The sequence below is a fragment of the Fundulus heteroclitus genome, chromosome 5 (assembly GCF_011125445.2).
Source record: "Fundulus heteroclitus isolate FHET01 chromosome 5, MU-UCD_Fhet_4.1, whole genome shotgun sequence".
NCBI classification, from domain to species: domain Eukaryota; kingdom Metazoa; phylum Chordata; class Actinopteri; order Cyprinodontiformes; family Fundulidae; genus Fundulus; species Fundulus heteroclitus.
The window spans coordinates 4419254-4434206 of NC_046365.1; the positions used below are offsets into that span (position 1 = coordinate 4419254).

A 14953-nucleotide genomic window follows, 5' to 3' on the forward strand; every position below is an offset into this window, starting at 1 on the left:
CAGGGAAACATCTAAAACGTGCTGGACAGCGGGTCCCTGTTGGAAAACACAGGTCTAAAGCTGCTTTTAGGTCCAGATTTTCTAATAATACAAACACAAACCTTTACACATCACCTTTGTTTAGCTAAACTATGAAAAAAAAATGAAAGCATAGAACAGCTGGACCATATGACAAACCACTGAAACCTTTTCATTCATAGCAGTTTTTGTTCATTCAAAGATCTGAAAGCTTAACCTGTGGTTTTCTTTTCCCTTTTGTTTTGCAGAGTCAGTTCCTGTTGTCACTACAAGCCATTTCCATCATGGTGCACTTTTACATGGGCACCAAAGGTCCTGAAAATGTAAGTTTACACATAGATTTGGGTGGGGGGGGGGGGGGGGGGCGGGGCGGCAAGAGCTGTTTGTTGTAAAAGAAGCACAGGCAGCAGGTAACGGTAATAGGATCTGAGCTGTGCTCTTCCTCAGCCTCAGGTGGAAGTGCTGTCAGAGGAGGAGGCAGAGGAGGAGGATGAAGAGGAAGACATCTTGTCTCTAGCGGAGGAGAAGTATCGTCCAGCTGCTCTGGAGAAGATGATTGCGCTCATCGCTTTGCTTGTGGAGCAGTCTCGCTCTGAAAGGTACGACTGCCTGATGCGGCTATGACGGAGCAAATGTTGTTCATTTCAGTGCAAAAATAAATCGCATCTCTGTTTTCCTCCATCCAGGCATCTGACTCTGTCCCAGAGCGACATGGCCGCTCTGACCGGAGGGAAAGGCTTCCCCTTCCTGTTCCAGCACATCCGAGACGGCATCAACATCAGACAGACCTGCAACCTCATCTTTAGCCTCTGTCGCTATAACAACCGTCTGGCTGAACACGTAGGTGTTTACCAAGTAGTTTGGTGGTAACGGCACCTGTGTGGTAGCACGTTGTAGGTTTTTTTTTTTAGCTTCAATACACTCTTTCATCAAATAAATGTTAATTTTGGAATTTTTTTCTCCTTAGATTGTGTCGATGCTCTTTACCTCCATTGCCAAGCTCACTCCCGAGGTAACCTTTGTAGATTAAGAAGCTCTTCTTTAAAAAAAATATTTTAAACATTCTCAGGAAACCTCAAGTGCTAACAGTTTACGCCGTCTGTAGTCAGCACTCTTGAACATGTCTCCTTGTAAAGGTATAAGATGCAATTAAAGCAGATTATTTGGATCTATGTTTCTCTTTTCCATCAGGCTGCCAATTCTTTCTTCAAGCTGCTAACGATGTTGATGGAGTTTGCCGGCGGACCTCCGGGGATGCCCTCTTTTGCCTCCTACATACTCCAAAGGATCTGGGAGGTATGTCGAGCCAATCACGGGAACATATTGGCTACAGTTAAATCGAGTTACTCTGTATGGTGGTGGGAGAACAAGGTGTGCAACCATTGTTACACATACTGGAATATTAACGTTTCATAAGCAGGCTTAGAGATCGGGCCCAAGCACCAGGTTAGAGATGTCCAAAAACAATAGACCATACTTAAAAAACAGTAACCATAACGAAGACTAACTTTATGGTAGAACGGGACATGGTGTCAAGTTAACTCGCATCTCATTTTCGTCTCATCTCTTTCCCGCTGATTGCCTCTGTTTAAGAAATGTAATAATGCATTAAACGGAGCAGTAGCAGTGTCTGGTTGTTGCTCCATTCTGCATGTCCTCCAGAGAGGCAGACATACTGTTGCAAACACCCTGATATTTCTTTCTGGGCCAGTAGTCAACCAGCGGAAATGCAGTTTTTAACAGGATCAAATGTGTCCAAAAGCATTAAAATGTATTTCCTCAAAGTGGAAGTGGAAGTTGATCCTGTTAATATGGGAGTGTTCCTCCGAGCGTGAGCTACGTATGTAACTAAGTCCTATGAATTCCTCCTGACCACCAGAGGACGGTGCTTTGCATCTGAGTGACTGCCTGGCATCAGATCCTATTACCGTTACCTGCTGGCTGTGCTTCTTTTACAACAAACAGCTCTTAGCTTATTTCACAGTGTAACAGAGTCCCCCCACCCCAATCTATGTGTAAACTTACATTTTCAGGACCTTTGGTGCCCATGTAAAAGTGCACCATGATGGAAATGGCTTGTAGTGACAACAGGAACTGACTCTGTCAACAAAGACGAAAAGAAAACCACAAATTAAGCTTTCAGCGGTAAGCTTTTATACCTGACGCACCCGTTCTGTTTTTTTCCGAACATACTCGCACAACTGAGTGACGAGCAACTCTGGTGGTCATCCAGAGTGCATAGAACCTTAGTTACTTACGTAACTCCCGTTCCATTTCATTCCTCCTGACCTCCAGAGGGCGGTACTTAGCACCTGGATGACTTAATACCAACAAAGTCACTTAGAGTCTGCACTTACCGTACATCAGTGGCCAACAGTGGAGGCATGTAACACCACGAAGCAACTGCATTAGGAGCAGCCATGATTTACCTGGAAGGACCAGCAAAGGGCGGAGCGTGTTTTTGACTCAGACTGGGGGGACTGCGGCAGCCACACCTGACGTCTGGTGATGGGAAGAGTCAACATCAGTCTACCAAGCTCTATGGACATATAAGCCAAAGTCTGGAGTGAGGCATCATTCAGATGTAGCATCATCTGCCTCCTTCAGGGACTGTGAGAGGACACGTGCTAAATGGGAGGAGAAGTTACATAAATGACCAATTAGAGCTGCTATGTAATAGCTTTTCAAGAGGAACTCATCAGTGACCCCGCATTGGGGGCGTGGACAGCGGGCATTAGGCCGGGCAGCAATAATGCTGTCAACAGATGGCATACGCTTCAAACCATATTAAACACAACTTAACTTAAACTGACCTAACATAAAGACACAGAAGTGTTGCTTATATATTGATGTGGCAAAACCATTTAAGCAATACTAACTAAAGGCCAAGAACCCATAACACCCCTTTAAGGACAAGCCCATGGTTGGTCCCTGCTCAGCTGGCATGCTCTCCTTGGCACGCCCCTTTCTCCAAACAGGCAAGAGGGGCGTGAGAAAGTTAGCTTAGTTCATTCTTTCGACATTTGTTCCCTAAAATCTAAATAAATGTCTATTTCTGGCTGCTGTTCAGAAACGGTCTCGTGGTTTTTATTCTATTTGATTGTGTAAAATGTATCTAAAAGCCAGTGTGCTACTAGAGAGAAGGAAATGTACAAGATGCATGGAGCCATTAATCCCTGGTAATATGTTATTGGAGACTGATGGAAGTGTCTTTAGTCAAACTGTCCTTTTATGAGTCATGTTTAAACCCTGTGCTTTCTGACAGGTGATCGAGTACAATCCATCCCAGTGTCTGGACTGGCTGGCCGTCCAGACTCCCAGGAACAAACTGGCTCACAGCTGGGTGCTGCAGAACATGGAGAACTGGGTGGAGCGTTTCCTTCTGGCACACAACTACCCCCGAGTCCGCACATGTAAGACACTGCTGTGTTAAAAAGCAACTAGAAAACATATGTTGTGCCATTACACAGCTTTCTAAGTTATTGAATGTTTTATGAATAACTCTGGGTCTGTTAGGTACTGTCTGGTGAATATCAACCCAAACAGCTGTAGTTGAAAGGATCATATGAGCACTGGCGTTCTTTTAAAAGCAAATTCTGCTCACATATAGAATAATAAGTGACTTCTCTTTAAGTTCAAGAATTTAACAAATTAAATGAACATCTAGACACCACTATAGGATGCTGTTTATCTGAATTAACATTATACTTCAATTAACAAATCTTCTCTACTAGGCTAGTGAAACTTAACTAAACTACTAAGCAACATTAAGATAAAAAAGTGCACCAACGAACTCTGCACACACAAAAGCCCATAATTAAATAGATGAAAACCATCATCAGAATCATTCAGTGAAAAGTTCATCTTAAAAAATGTGGATTGAGATCAAATTAGCTTAACTAATTTAGAACATTTGATATGTGTTTCAACCCATTCACAATGTAAATCCTGAGTTAGACAAAACATTATTTGAGGAAATAACATTTTAAAGAATGTGCTAAATTCAAACCAATAACATTTTTATTAATGTAATTAAGACTCAAATCGGTAACTTAGGAAGTTAGAGGGTGCTGCAGCGGACGGTCATCCAGAAATGACGTGTCAATGTGCATCCTGTGGCCATTTTTTACCTTAGCTTAATGAGATGGCCTTAAGTTATACCAAAGACCATTGAATCAACATTAATGCTCCTATTAATTCTGTAAAAACGCTTGTAGCACTATCAAAACGAAGGTGGAGCTAACATAAACAAACATTGTTTAAATCAAACCGTAGTTATGTTTAACTAGGATATTAATGAGCAGACCTCTCAACTTTTATCAAAAGTTAGGAGTGAGATTATGCTAATTTGGGGGCGGGGCTTGTTTGGGGGCGGGGCTAACCGGACCCTGGAAGAGCCGGTGGAGTCAACTCCATCTCATTTTTATCCCACCAGACAATGAAGTAGACATGTATTACTTGTGTTAAAAAGAGAAAGAGACATATTAATACTTTATTGTTCAGTTAATGGATTAAAACATAAATAATACACAATTGTTCAAATAATACTGAATAAAATTAAGTAGATTTTAATTATTGACCGAATTATTATACTGTTACACATTCATCTATGGGTTGTTTATCATTGTAAATCTATAACCTGATTGGTGAATCAGGCTGAGTTTCATCAAGTCTTTATGATCCCCTCAGCAGCAGCACTGAAGCACACAGAGGTTCCCGCTGCGTCTTTACGCACGATCCAGCTGCTGATGTCTCCCTCCTTTCAGCTCAATGCACTTCTAGACTGTTACAGTTTATAACCATTATCATCAACTTTCACAGCGACAGGTTTCTCAGTCAGTCGCCGCGCTGGCCAGACAAATCTCTATTGCTCTCGTCAGTGCGCTCTGGGCGCCCAGAAAGCACCTGCTCCGAGGGAAAGGAGGGGAGGGAGAGGAGCAAGCGCGGAGGCACAGAAATACAATGCATGTAGTTACAAAATGCAGAATTAATAAAAACGAAACTTATAAACTGACCAAGTGGCGTTTTAAACTGCATCTGGTTAGCAGAACTGTTTTATGATCAGCGTGCTGCCATGACTGGTTCTGAATGAACCGGTCATCTTGCAGCAGCTCCCCCCCTCCCCTCCTGTGTACGCGGTACAGGACCTTACCGGCTTACTTTCACCACTGTTAAGACTAAAATTATTCATAACTCTGATCACTCTTCCTGCTGCTCTGTTAACACGAACTGCAGCAGGAATTACTGATGGCCACAAGCTGTGAAAGAAGCCGAAACAGCTCAGCAGAAGGCGGAGTTTTGTCGTCCGCAGCCCAGATGGGCTTTGTGATTTTTATGCGTGTGAAATGCCATGTGTTGCGTGTGAGCGTGTGAAGTTAGTGAAATGCGTGTGTCACACGGTCAATGCGTGAGAGTTGAGAGCTATGTTAATGAGTTAACAGAGAAGCTAATAACACTAATGCTAGCGTGAGCTCGACGCTCACTTAGAAAGACTTTTAAGCCATATTTTGTTGTAATGAACTGACCGGAACACACAAACATCATTGCCCCATCAGTGTATGAAACCCTTATCGAGATAAAGTTTGTTATAACCGTAAAACACATTCAAACATATCAGCATAGCATTGTTTCAAATAGCGCTAACGGGTAGCTTAGCCAAAATACAGTAAAACACATTAAACATAAACCATTTTAATCTTTCCCTGCTAATTTCTTTGCCAAAGCTCCGCCTTTTGAGTCCGTTTCGTTGACTTTGAGGCATCCAGATGGAAGAAGTTGCTTCAGGGTAACGCTTGTTCGGATCGGGCAGCAAGCCACTGCTGCTTTGATTTTGATGTTGGTTTCACATAAAACAAACTTTACTTAACTTGGTCGGCCTTGCATATGTTTTGTGGGTCACCCACCTTTATTCAGACCCACGGACAGAGAGTGCCTGTTCCCCTCCAGTGCGGATGAGTGTCCCCCCCCCCCATGCTGCTACAAGCAGCGGGCAAAAAAGAGCGATTGTCCGTGGCCAGGGGGTTTTATAGCGTGGGCCCCCTCCTGTGAGAACAGTCCTCTGATGCCTGCAAAAGTCTCACATTTCATGTTTCCAACTTAGTCTTATTTTATGTTCTTTGATGGCTGAAAGCATAACACATAAAGCTCTGAAAATGATTAAAGCAGTTAGAGCAGAACCACTGTTTTGCTCCCATGAAAACGATTTTTAAATTCCAGCCGAACACAAGCAATCCCCATGAATTGCTTAGGCTGAGTGATCCTCTGGTATTTAAGTGATCTACAGTCATAGTTTCAGCATCAACTGAACACCTTGACGTACTGAGACGTCTGTGAAAATCACCTCAGTGATGAAGAAGTGTGTTTAACAGAGGGAATCTGTCTCCATCTCTTGCAGCTGCTGCGTACCTCCTGGTTTCCCTCATCCCCAGCAACTCCTTCCGCCAGATGTTCCGCTCCACACGCTCCCTCCACCTGCCCACGCGCGAGCTGCCGCTGTCTCCTGACACCACGGTGGTGCTGCATCAGGTCTACAACCTGCTGCTGGGGCTGCTGGGCCGGGCCAAGCTGTACGTGGACGCCAGCGTTCACGGGACCACCAAGCTGGTGCAGTATTTCAGCTTCATGACCTACTGCCTCATCTCCAAGACGGAGAAGCTCATGTTCTCCAGTTACTTCATGGACCTGTGGAACCTCTTCCAGGTGGTGCTTCGTTGTTTTTCCTGTAGCAGGACATCTGTTCTTTGTTTATATCGTTGGTGCATAAACTTTTTGTTTTTACTAAGATTGCCAGTACCTTTAATGACTATTGTAAATCTCAAAATGATTTTGATATTGTAAGAAATGTTGTAAGAGTTTGTTCTATAGTCATTTTGGTGTCATGTTGTTTTATTCTTTGCATTTCCAGCCTAAATTATCTGAGCCAGCCATTGCCACTAACCACAACAAGCAGGCACTGCTGTCCTTCTGGTACAACGTGTGTGTAGACTGTCCGGAGAACGTCCGGCTGGTGGTGCAGAACCCTGTGGTGACCAAGAACATCGCCTTTAACTACATTCTGGCCGACCACGACGACCAGGAGGTGGTGCTGTTTAACCGAGGCATGCTGCCAGCCTACTACGGCATCCTGCGGATGTGCTGCGAGCAGTCGCCCGCCTTCACCCGCCAGCTGGCGTCGCACCAGAACATCCAGTGGGCCTTCAAGAACCTGACGCCGCACTCCAGCCAATATCCAGGGGTGAGCAGACAGATAAACTATAATCTACTCAGCCTTCCTGTTATCTGCTGTTCTGCTTTCTCTCACAGCCTGAATGAATCACAGACACATCTCCACACAGGTTCCCTAGCGACTCACATCTCTGATTCCATGGAATTCATTTGTAAAGATCTCACCAATTAAAAAAAATAGCCCACACAGAGTCTCCCCTCTGTAACAGCATCCACATGCAGTGCTGTTGTTACCCCCACCTAAGGGCTCTTGCCTATGGTGCATTCACTGTTTGGAAAATGTAGTTGCTAAACTGCAGGTCCTCTGTTGGGGCAAGTCTAGCTACAAATTGCCGGATGTGGGTCATAAACTGGTTTGCTGAGTAATCTCTAGTTGTACCCATGAATATGGCTGCGTTCACACTGCAGGGAAATGCGACCTAAATCCGATCTTTTTGCCCACATGCGACCCACAGCCGTCGTTTTCTTCGCAGTGTGAACGGCCCGATTCTGATCTTTTCATCCCCAAAAAATCCCATTTGTGCCATTTCCATATGTGGTACTAATTCAGATACGTATCGGATATTTTTCAAAGAGTCAGCAAGTCTGAACGGTCACGTTGCATAAAATCCATTTTTCACATCACTCTCCTGGTGTTCGCATTTAATAGTAGCATGAACAGACACCTAAGTTAAAATCAGATTTCAGCAAAAAATCGGAATTGAGCATGAAGCCATGCAGTGTGAAAATAGTCTAGATGTCTTTAACTGTTACTTTTTCTTTGGATTTTTCTATCCTGTCCCATAGCTGAGTTAATCCAAAAAAAGGTTAGAAAACAAAACAACTGGACTTCTATTCTGAAACGGCAACCGTTAAGCCTAGCGACTCTCCATTGTTGGGGCAATCAGTTCCAGGTGAATCTCCAACAAGGCCTCACCAGCAGGCCTATAAAGCTTAAAACTCCACACTCCAGATATTTTGAATTGAGAAAGCTTCCTGGATGGGAAGTGAAATGTCTTCAGCTTCACAATAGAAGTGCAGTTGTTTTATTTTTTTAACCTTTTTTGGATTGATCATGACCGGGATGACTGAGAAGCTTCACCAACACATAGCTGAGCTACCAACAGAAGATAACTTGCCAAGCTAGTCGAGTTTACGGCGTCCTTTGAGAACTGCTTTCCCCACTGCAGGCGGTCGAGGAGCTGTTCAACTTGATGCAGCTGTTTGTGGCGCAGCGGGCCGACATGAAGGAGGAAGAGCTGGAGGACATCAAGCAATTTAAGAAAACAACCATCAGCTGCTACCTGCGATGCCTGGACGGACGCTCGTGCTGGACCACTCTCATCAGGTCTGCACGCACACACACACACACGCGCACACACATTTGCTTTGGCTTGCCGTGTTGGATAGAAACAGCAGCTGGCAGAGGGGCTTCTCTTCTTAAACCCTTTCCTGTCTGCTGCTCTCCCCAGTGCCTTCCGAGTTCTGCTGGAGAACGACGAGGACCGCCTCCTGGTTGTGTTCAACAGAGGGCTCATCCTCATGACCGAGGTAGGCTAACAAAAATGTTAATAGTCTTGAATCCTTTTTGCATTTATATTTCATCATCTTTAACGTCTTAAATCAGCCCATGCCTGGTTCCCTCTTTCACCATGACGCTAGGCATTAAATGGAGGATTTCCTTTGGCCGCCGAGGCAACGGATGCCCTGCGTGTGACGAGACACACTGATTTTTCCATGTCTCCCTCTAGTCCTTCAACACCCTGCACATGATGTACCACGAGGCCACGGCATGCCACGTCACCGGAGACTTAGTGGAGCTGCTCTCCATCTTCCTGTCCGTCCTCAAGTCCACCCGGCCGCACCTGCAGCGCAAAGGTCAGACCACGTCTCTGTTACCACCGAGTTGGAGTACGTTCCAGCAGAATATGCAAACTTGTTAAAATGGTTTCTTTTAAATAGCTTCCAACGCCTTTAGTTATTCCCATGACCTCACTGATACTCTCAATGCACTAGAGTTTTCTTCACTTTAACAACTTCCACACAATAGAAGGTTGTCAGTGCTAGCGGGAACCGGAGCAAAATGTAATATTTAAGGGTTCTGGTCCCACATCTTCAGCGTTGTTAAAGCTGAAAATGTAGATTCCATTGTTTCTCTCCGGACACCTGTTGGCTTTTTATGAGCCATCGTGGCCCCCAGGGCATTATGGTAAATTTCTCTCTCTTCTTTTCCCCATCAACAGACCCCTGGTTGCTCCTTTTTTCTCTTCTTCGTTCAGATAGCCATGAAACCAGCAAACCACCTGCTGCTTTTTAATCCCAAAATGTTGTCAGAAATTGTATAAACATGTTAAAAGTTGTCTCTGAATATTTTGCAATCATGATCAAATTTCTGGGTTTTAACTATTTTCCGTTACATCGTGTTCGTCAGGTACATGGAGGCCCACTGACACGTGGTTCTGACTTATCTAAGGATCCAAGTGTTGTAATCTGATGGTACAGATGATTCCTGCCTGTTCAGAGCAGATCTCTCTCTTTAATCTCTCAGATGTGAAGCAGGCGCTTATCCAGTGGCAGGAGAGGATCGACTTTGCACACAAGCTGCTTACCCTGCTCAACTCCTACAGCCCTCCTGAGCTGCGCAACGCCTGTCTGGGTAACCTTCATGTTTAGTTTTTTTTTTACTAACCCTAACTGATGTTTGAAGTGGATGTCATGTGGGCAACGGTCGTTTCATGTGTCGCTGTACTTGTTTCAGACGTGCTGAAGGAACTGGTGCTGCTGAATCCACATGACTTCCTGCACACCCTGGTGCCGTTCCTGCAGCACAACCACTGCACCTACCACCACAGCAACATCCCCAGTCAGTAACCTTTTTAAAGCAATCATCTTCAATTATTAAAGGAGCAATAAACACAATTTCAGTATTTTAGATGGATGGAACAAAAAAATGTTGATGCAGAGAACTAAAGGTATCTTTTGTTATATATGGTATGACATCACACACCATCTCTCTGGGGTCTTCACTCTCTTGTTTAATAAGCCCAGCTCGAGCTGAGGTAGAGAGGGGCGTGGCTTGTCGTCCATCTTTTTTTGGTCCACAAATAGAGGTCAACAGCCCACCTTGTGATGACATTTCGCTTATTGCTCCTTTAAGCCTTCAGTCGTTTTTTATTTTTACAGGTTGATTTGACATTTGCTTTTAAATGATGATGAATGACGTTGCGTGACTTCCCTTCCAGTGTCCTTTGGCCCCTACCTGCCCTGCAGAGAGAACATTAAACTGATGGGGGCTAAAAACAACATCCGGCCTCCCAGGCCAGAGCTCAACATGTGTCTGCTGCCCTCGTTGGTGGAGAGCAGCAAGGTACTCCTGTCTTATCTAGTATATGTTGTCCGGTCTGGTCTGCAGGTTTACCCAGACTACAGGAAGTCAGTGTTGGCTGTAATCTATGCGTTTGCTCTGGGTCTCTCAGGGTAAAGACGAGGTGTACGACCGGATGCTGCTGGACTACTTCCTGTCCTACCATCAGTTCATTCACCTGCTGTGTCGCGTCGCCATCAACTGCGAGAAGTTCACTGACACGCTTGTCAAACTAAGTACGCCTGGCTGCGAGGGAGACATCAGTAACCGTCACTGGCAAACCCGCGGCCCTACATTAACCCTGGTGTTTTTTCCCATCAGGCGTGCTGATAGCCTATGAAGGACTCCCTCTTCATCTTGCACTCTTCCCTAAGCTGTGGACAGAACTCTGTCAGTCGCAGGTATCTGAGCCCTCCCTCTAAACGCCCACTGTTGACCCACAGTCTTTAGCATTCAGGGGTTTTATGTCAGAAAAGAAATAATTCGTCTTGGTGTTTTTTTCCCAGTCTGTTATGGCTAAAACCTGTGTGAAGCTGCTGTGTGAAGACCCAGCCTTCAGCGAGTACATCAAATGTATCCTGATGGACGAGAGGACGTTTCTCAACAACAACGTGGTCTACTCCTTCCTCACCTGCTTCTTGCCCAAGGTACAGCGCAAGCGGCACGCCTTTCCCTCCAGGCTAGCCGTTGGAAATGTGGAGGTTCTGACCTAAAACGACGGCGACGTGTTTTGCAGATCCAGGTGCTGTCCGGCCCCAGCTGCTCCAACCTGATCAGCGTTTTGGAGACGAACCTGCTGACGGAGCAGAGCAACCTTCAGCCTGAGCTGGCAGTGCATCGCGTGGAGCTAAACAAGACCAGCAGCCTGCTCAATGCTGTATGAGCCTGCACACTCCACACGCTGTAGAGGCTGACACATGCTGGCTACGTTCACACTGCAGCCTGAAGTGACCCAATTCAGATTTATTTTTTTTGCCCATATGCGACCTGGATCTGATCTTTTCATGACAGTCTGAACGACACAGATCGGAGTTTTTCAAATGCGACCCAGGCCGCTTGGATATGTGGTCCTGAATCCGATACGTATCTGATCTTTTCTAATGTGACCTGTGTCTGTACGGCCGGGTCGCATTCATCCGACCTACACGTCATTGATACTTGACAAACGTCACTAACGGTGGACCTGGCTATGCCAAAGAGGTTGACTATTGTGCGGTAACAAACACCTGTTGCAAGTCCATACAGCCCCACGGCAACGTGTTTACTCGCTGCTATGGCCGCCGAAGATATGTGTTTTTACGTGAGAGCGCTAAAGAGGTCCGTTCAGACGCACATAAAGGTTGCCTTTGTCATTCGAAAATTATGAATGAAGTCCGTATCAGTAAAGCCACTCACGTCGCTAAAAATTGGCTATCCCTTTTCGATCTTCTTAAAAAGATTGCGTTGGTAATGTGCTGGCTCCGGATGGAGAATAACGTAAAGAACGCAAGATACGCTGCAGCATTACGATCCATGTTTACTTCTGCAAACAATGAGCACGCTTGCTATGTATGACGTCATCGTGTCCTCTACTGAGCATGCGGGACACTTAGGTGTATGATTGCAGTTCACACATGAGATCACATACAAGTCGCATATATTTGGAAATGCAAACGGACACGCAAAAAAACCCGACTTCACAAAAAAATCGGAATTGAGCATCAAGGCCTGCAGTGTGAACGTTGCCACAGTCACAGTTCCTTCACAGCTTTGAAAAGCAGCATTTTCCAGGTCTAGATGGGTGTGGAAAAACAAAATGAGAGTATTCTTTCTTAGGGTTAGGGTTAGTCTTTATTTAAAACCTCTGCACAGTGGAAATATCTACTCTAAAGCCATTATAAACTTCAGTATTTTAAAATGAAAAGCCAGACCGTGTGGGTAATGCAGTAGAATATTGTGCAGGAACCCTGTAATGTGCTCTAGAGCTTCCTGATCATTGTCTGTCTTGTCTTCTGTGTCTGTGCCGGGTTCAGGACCTGAGGGCGTTGGTCTTGCTGCTGTCCATCCAGCCGCCTCCAAACATCGACCCCGCCCTCTCCCCAGCCCTGCAGGAGCTGCTGGGTCGCTGTCGTCTCTGCCTCCAGCAGCGCAGTGCTCTGGAGCTCGAGGCCAAGGACCATAAGACCAAAGGTACAGAGGGCGGCCTCCTCCTCGTCCGGGGATCAGTCAGCCCCATTCAGGGTGCGCCCCCTGTCGCTCATTTGTTCCCTGACTGTGTTTCAGCTGAGGATGAAGGAGCGACCCCCGTGAAGCGCCGCAGGGTTAGCAGCGACGACGACAGAGCTGGGGACGCAGCTGCCCCCCTCTGCATGGCCTCCTCCTCCACTCTACCTGTCTGCAACGAGTCAAAGCCCGACCAGCAGGAGGCGCTGACGCCCACCAGCACCTCAGACACCGAGACCCGGGACTCCTCCTCGCTGATAGACCCTGGCACCGAGCAGGACCCTCCCTCTCCTGAACCCACGCCAACCACTTCTAGAAATCTGGACTCCTCTTTGAAGGAGGAGAAGATGGAGGCCTCCTCTTCCTCCTCTTCCTCTTTCTCCTCCTCCTCTTCCTCCTCCCTGCTACAGGAAGCGGGGGAGGGGTTTGTCCAGGGGGAGGAGCCTGAAGTGCAGCGGCCTTCGGGGACAGCCGAAGAGCGGGAAGAGGAGCGGCCGGAGGGACGGAGAGGCGAGCCGGCGTCTGCCTCCTCTGGGGAGATGAAGGAGGCGGCGGCTAAGAGCGGCAGCGGCGGCGCTCCAGCGCTGCCCGAGGATGCTAGCTTGCCGTCGGGCCTCGGGCTGGTGGGGGAGGGGCCAGACGGCTGCGGGAGCCAGGGCTCTCCCTCGCAGGTCATTCTGAGCGGCGGCCCGCCCCCCGACATGCTGGACATGCTGTACAGGACGGTGGAAGCCACCATTGCCATAGTAACCAAACTGTCCGTCAAAGCGTCGCCGTCTTCATGATATCCCCAAGTGGGAAAGCCACCCGGAGATCTCCCGACAACACAAACCGTTCCCCCGTTTCTGCTGTGCGTCGGTTCCCTCTTCCTCTGCTGATTCTGCGCTGCTCTTCGTTGCCTTCTGCCGATGTTCACTCTGTCGGATCCTCCAGCTTCAGTGGCTCTTTCGCCGTGTTCTCTGGCCCACAAGCCCCGCCCCCTCCTCGTCGGACCCAGACGAAAACCAGAACACGTTGTCCAAGCTGCAGCACATTTTTTTCAAAGGGCAAGAAAAGAAAAAAAAGGTTTAGTTTTTGTGCGTGTTTTATACTGAATTGAATTTGTTTTGGAATATGATTTTATTTTAGGTTTGCTGTAACGGGGAAAGGTTTACACGACTTTTGTCTCCTCCGTATGTAATTTAATTTTATTGCATTTTTACTGTGTATAAAAATGGTCATTCTCTGTGCCAGTTTTGTACTTTATGAATGAGGCAAAAAGAAAGTTGCCTTGACTTTTTTCTGTGGTTTAATTATCCAGAAACTAAGTTTACCTGTAAAGTAAGAGAACCACAAGAAACTTGATTCTGTAAAGAATCCACTCTAGTTATTGCCTGAAGGTGTATATGAAAAACTATCACAGTATATATAAATATCTTTATATATATATATCTAAATATCTATATATAAATATATGAATATATAAAAGCGGCGCTTTATTTGACTGTGGTGAAAATAAAGCCCCCATGTTGGACCAGCTGGAGCTTTTATTTTCTTTTACTGAAGTACATTCCACAAGCTGTCGTTTACTTTGCTTCTTCTGCTGTGTTCTGACCTTCTCTGATTTTATTTTGTTTTATTAGAGAATAAATTAATAAAAACACTTTTAATATGAAGAATCATGAGCTGACATTCATCTGGACCTTTGTTTTCTTTTGTTGCGCATAAACCAAGTAACACTTCTGACTCAACACTTTCATCACCTACAGTGGAGAAGGATCAGAAAGCTGATTAAAAAATGTTAGTCTTGCAAAATGGTTCCAAAGCCTTTTTTTTTCTGTAAAAACTTCATGTCCGTTCTTTTAGTTAGGAACTTTTGTGCATGACTCAGCATTTTTTTTGCTGTTGGCACAATAATCTGCTTTCCTAACTTAAGGAATGATGCATTACATTTTTTAAATTTAATTTCTTTCTTTTTTGACTCATAAATATTAACCAAAGCAAACTAATAACAGAAACTGAAGGAGGAGAACATAATGATTTGGCAGTTGCGGTCCCTCCAGCAAAACAGACCAAAAAGAGATTTAACGGAGTGTGAAAGGTGGGATGCAGGACTCTGGAAATCAGTAAGATATTAGGGTTGTGCTCACAGAACCATCAAACATTTTTGTTGCAAAGATTCAACAG

General features: G+C 45.7%; 1 protein-coding gene across 1 annotated transcript in view; it reads left to right on the forward strand.

Annotated features, from left to right (window-relative positions):
- Positions 1-14456, forward strand: part of usp34 (ubiquitin specific peptidase 34) — a gene marked incomplete in the record, with an annotated part of 102291 nt that extends 87835 nt beyond the window's left edge. Inside the window, 20 exon segments of the mRNA XM_036136748.1 lie at positions 267-341; positions 466-617; positions 705-858; positions 986-1030; positions 1210-1314; positions 3284-3431; positions 6413-6717; positions 6923-7252; positions 8412-8569; positions 8694-8772; positions 8973-9099; positions 9770-9877; positions 9980-10084; positions 10464-10588; positions 10698-10821; positions 10907-10986; positions 11092-11232; positions 11322-11462; positions 12598-12754; positions 12848-14456. Coding sequence (XP_035992641.1) covers positions 267-341; positions 466-617; positions 705-858; positions 986-1030; positions 1210-1314; positions 3284-3431; positions 6413-6717; positions 6923-7252; positions 8412-8569; positions 8694-8772; positions 8973-9099; positions 9770-9877; positions 9980-10084; positions 10464-10588; positions 10698-10821; positions 10907-10986; positions 11092-11232; positions 11322-11462; positions 12598-12754; positions 12848-13572 — 3384 coding nt within the window.
- Between the last annotated feature and the right edge of the window lie 497 nt (positions 14457-14953).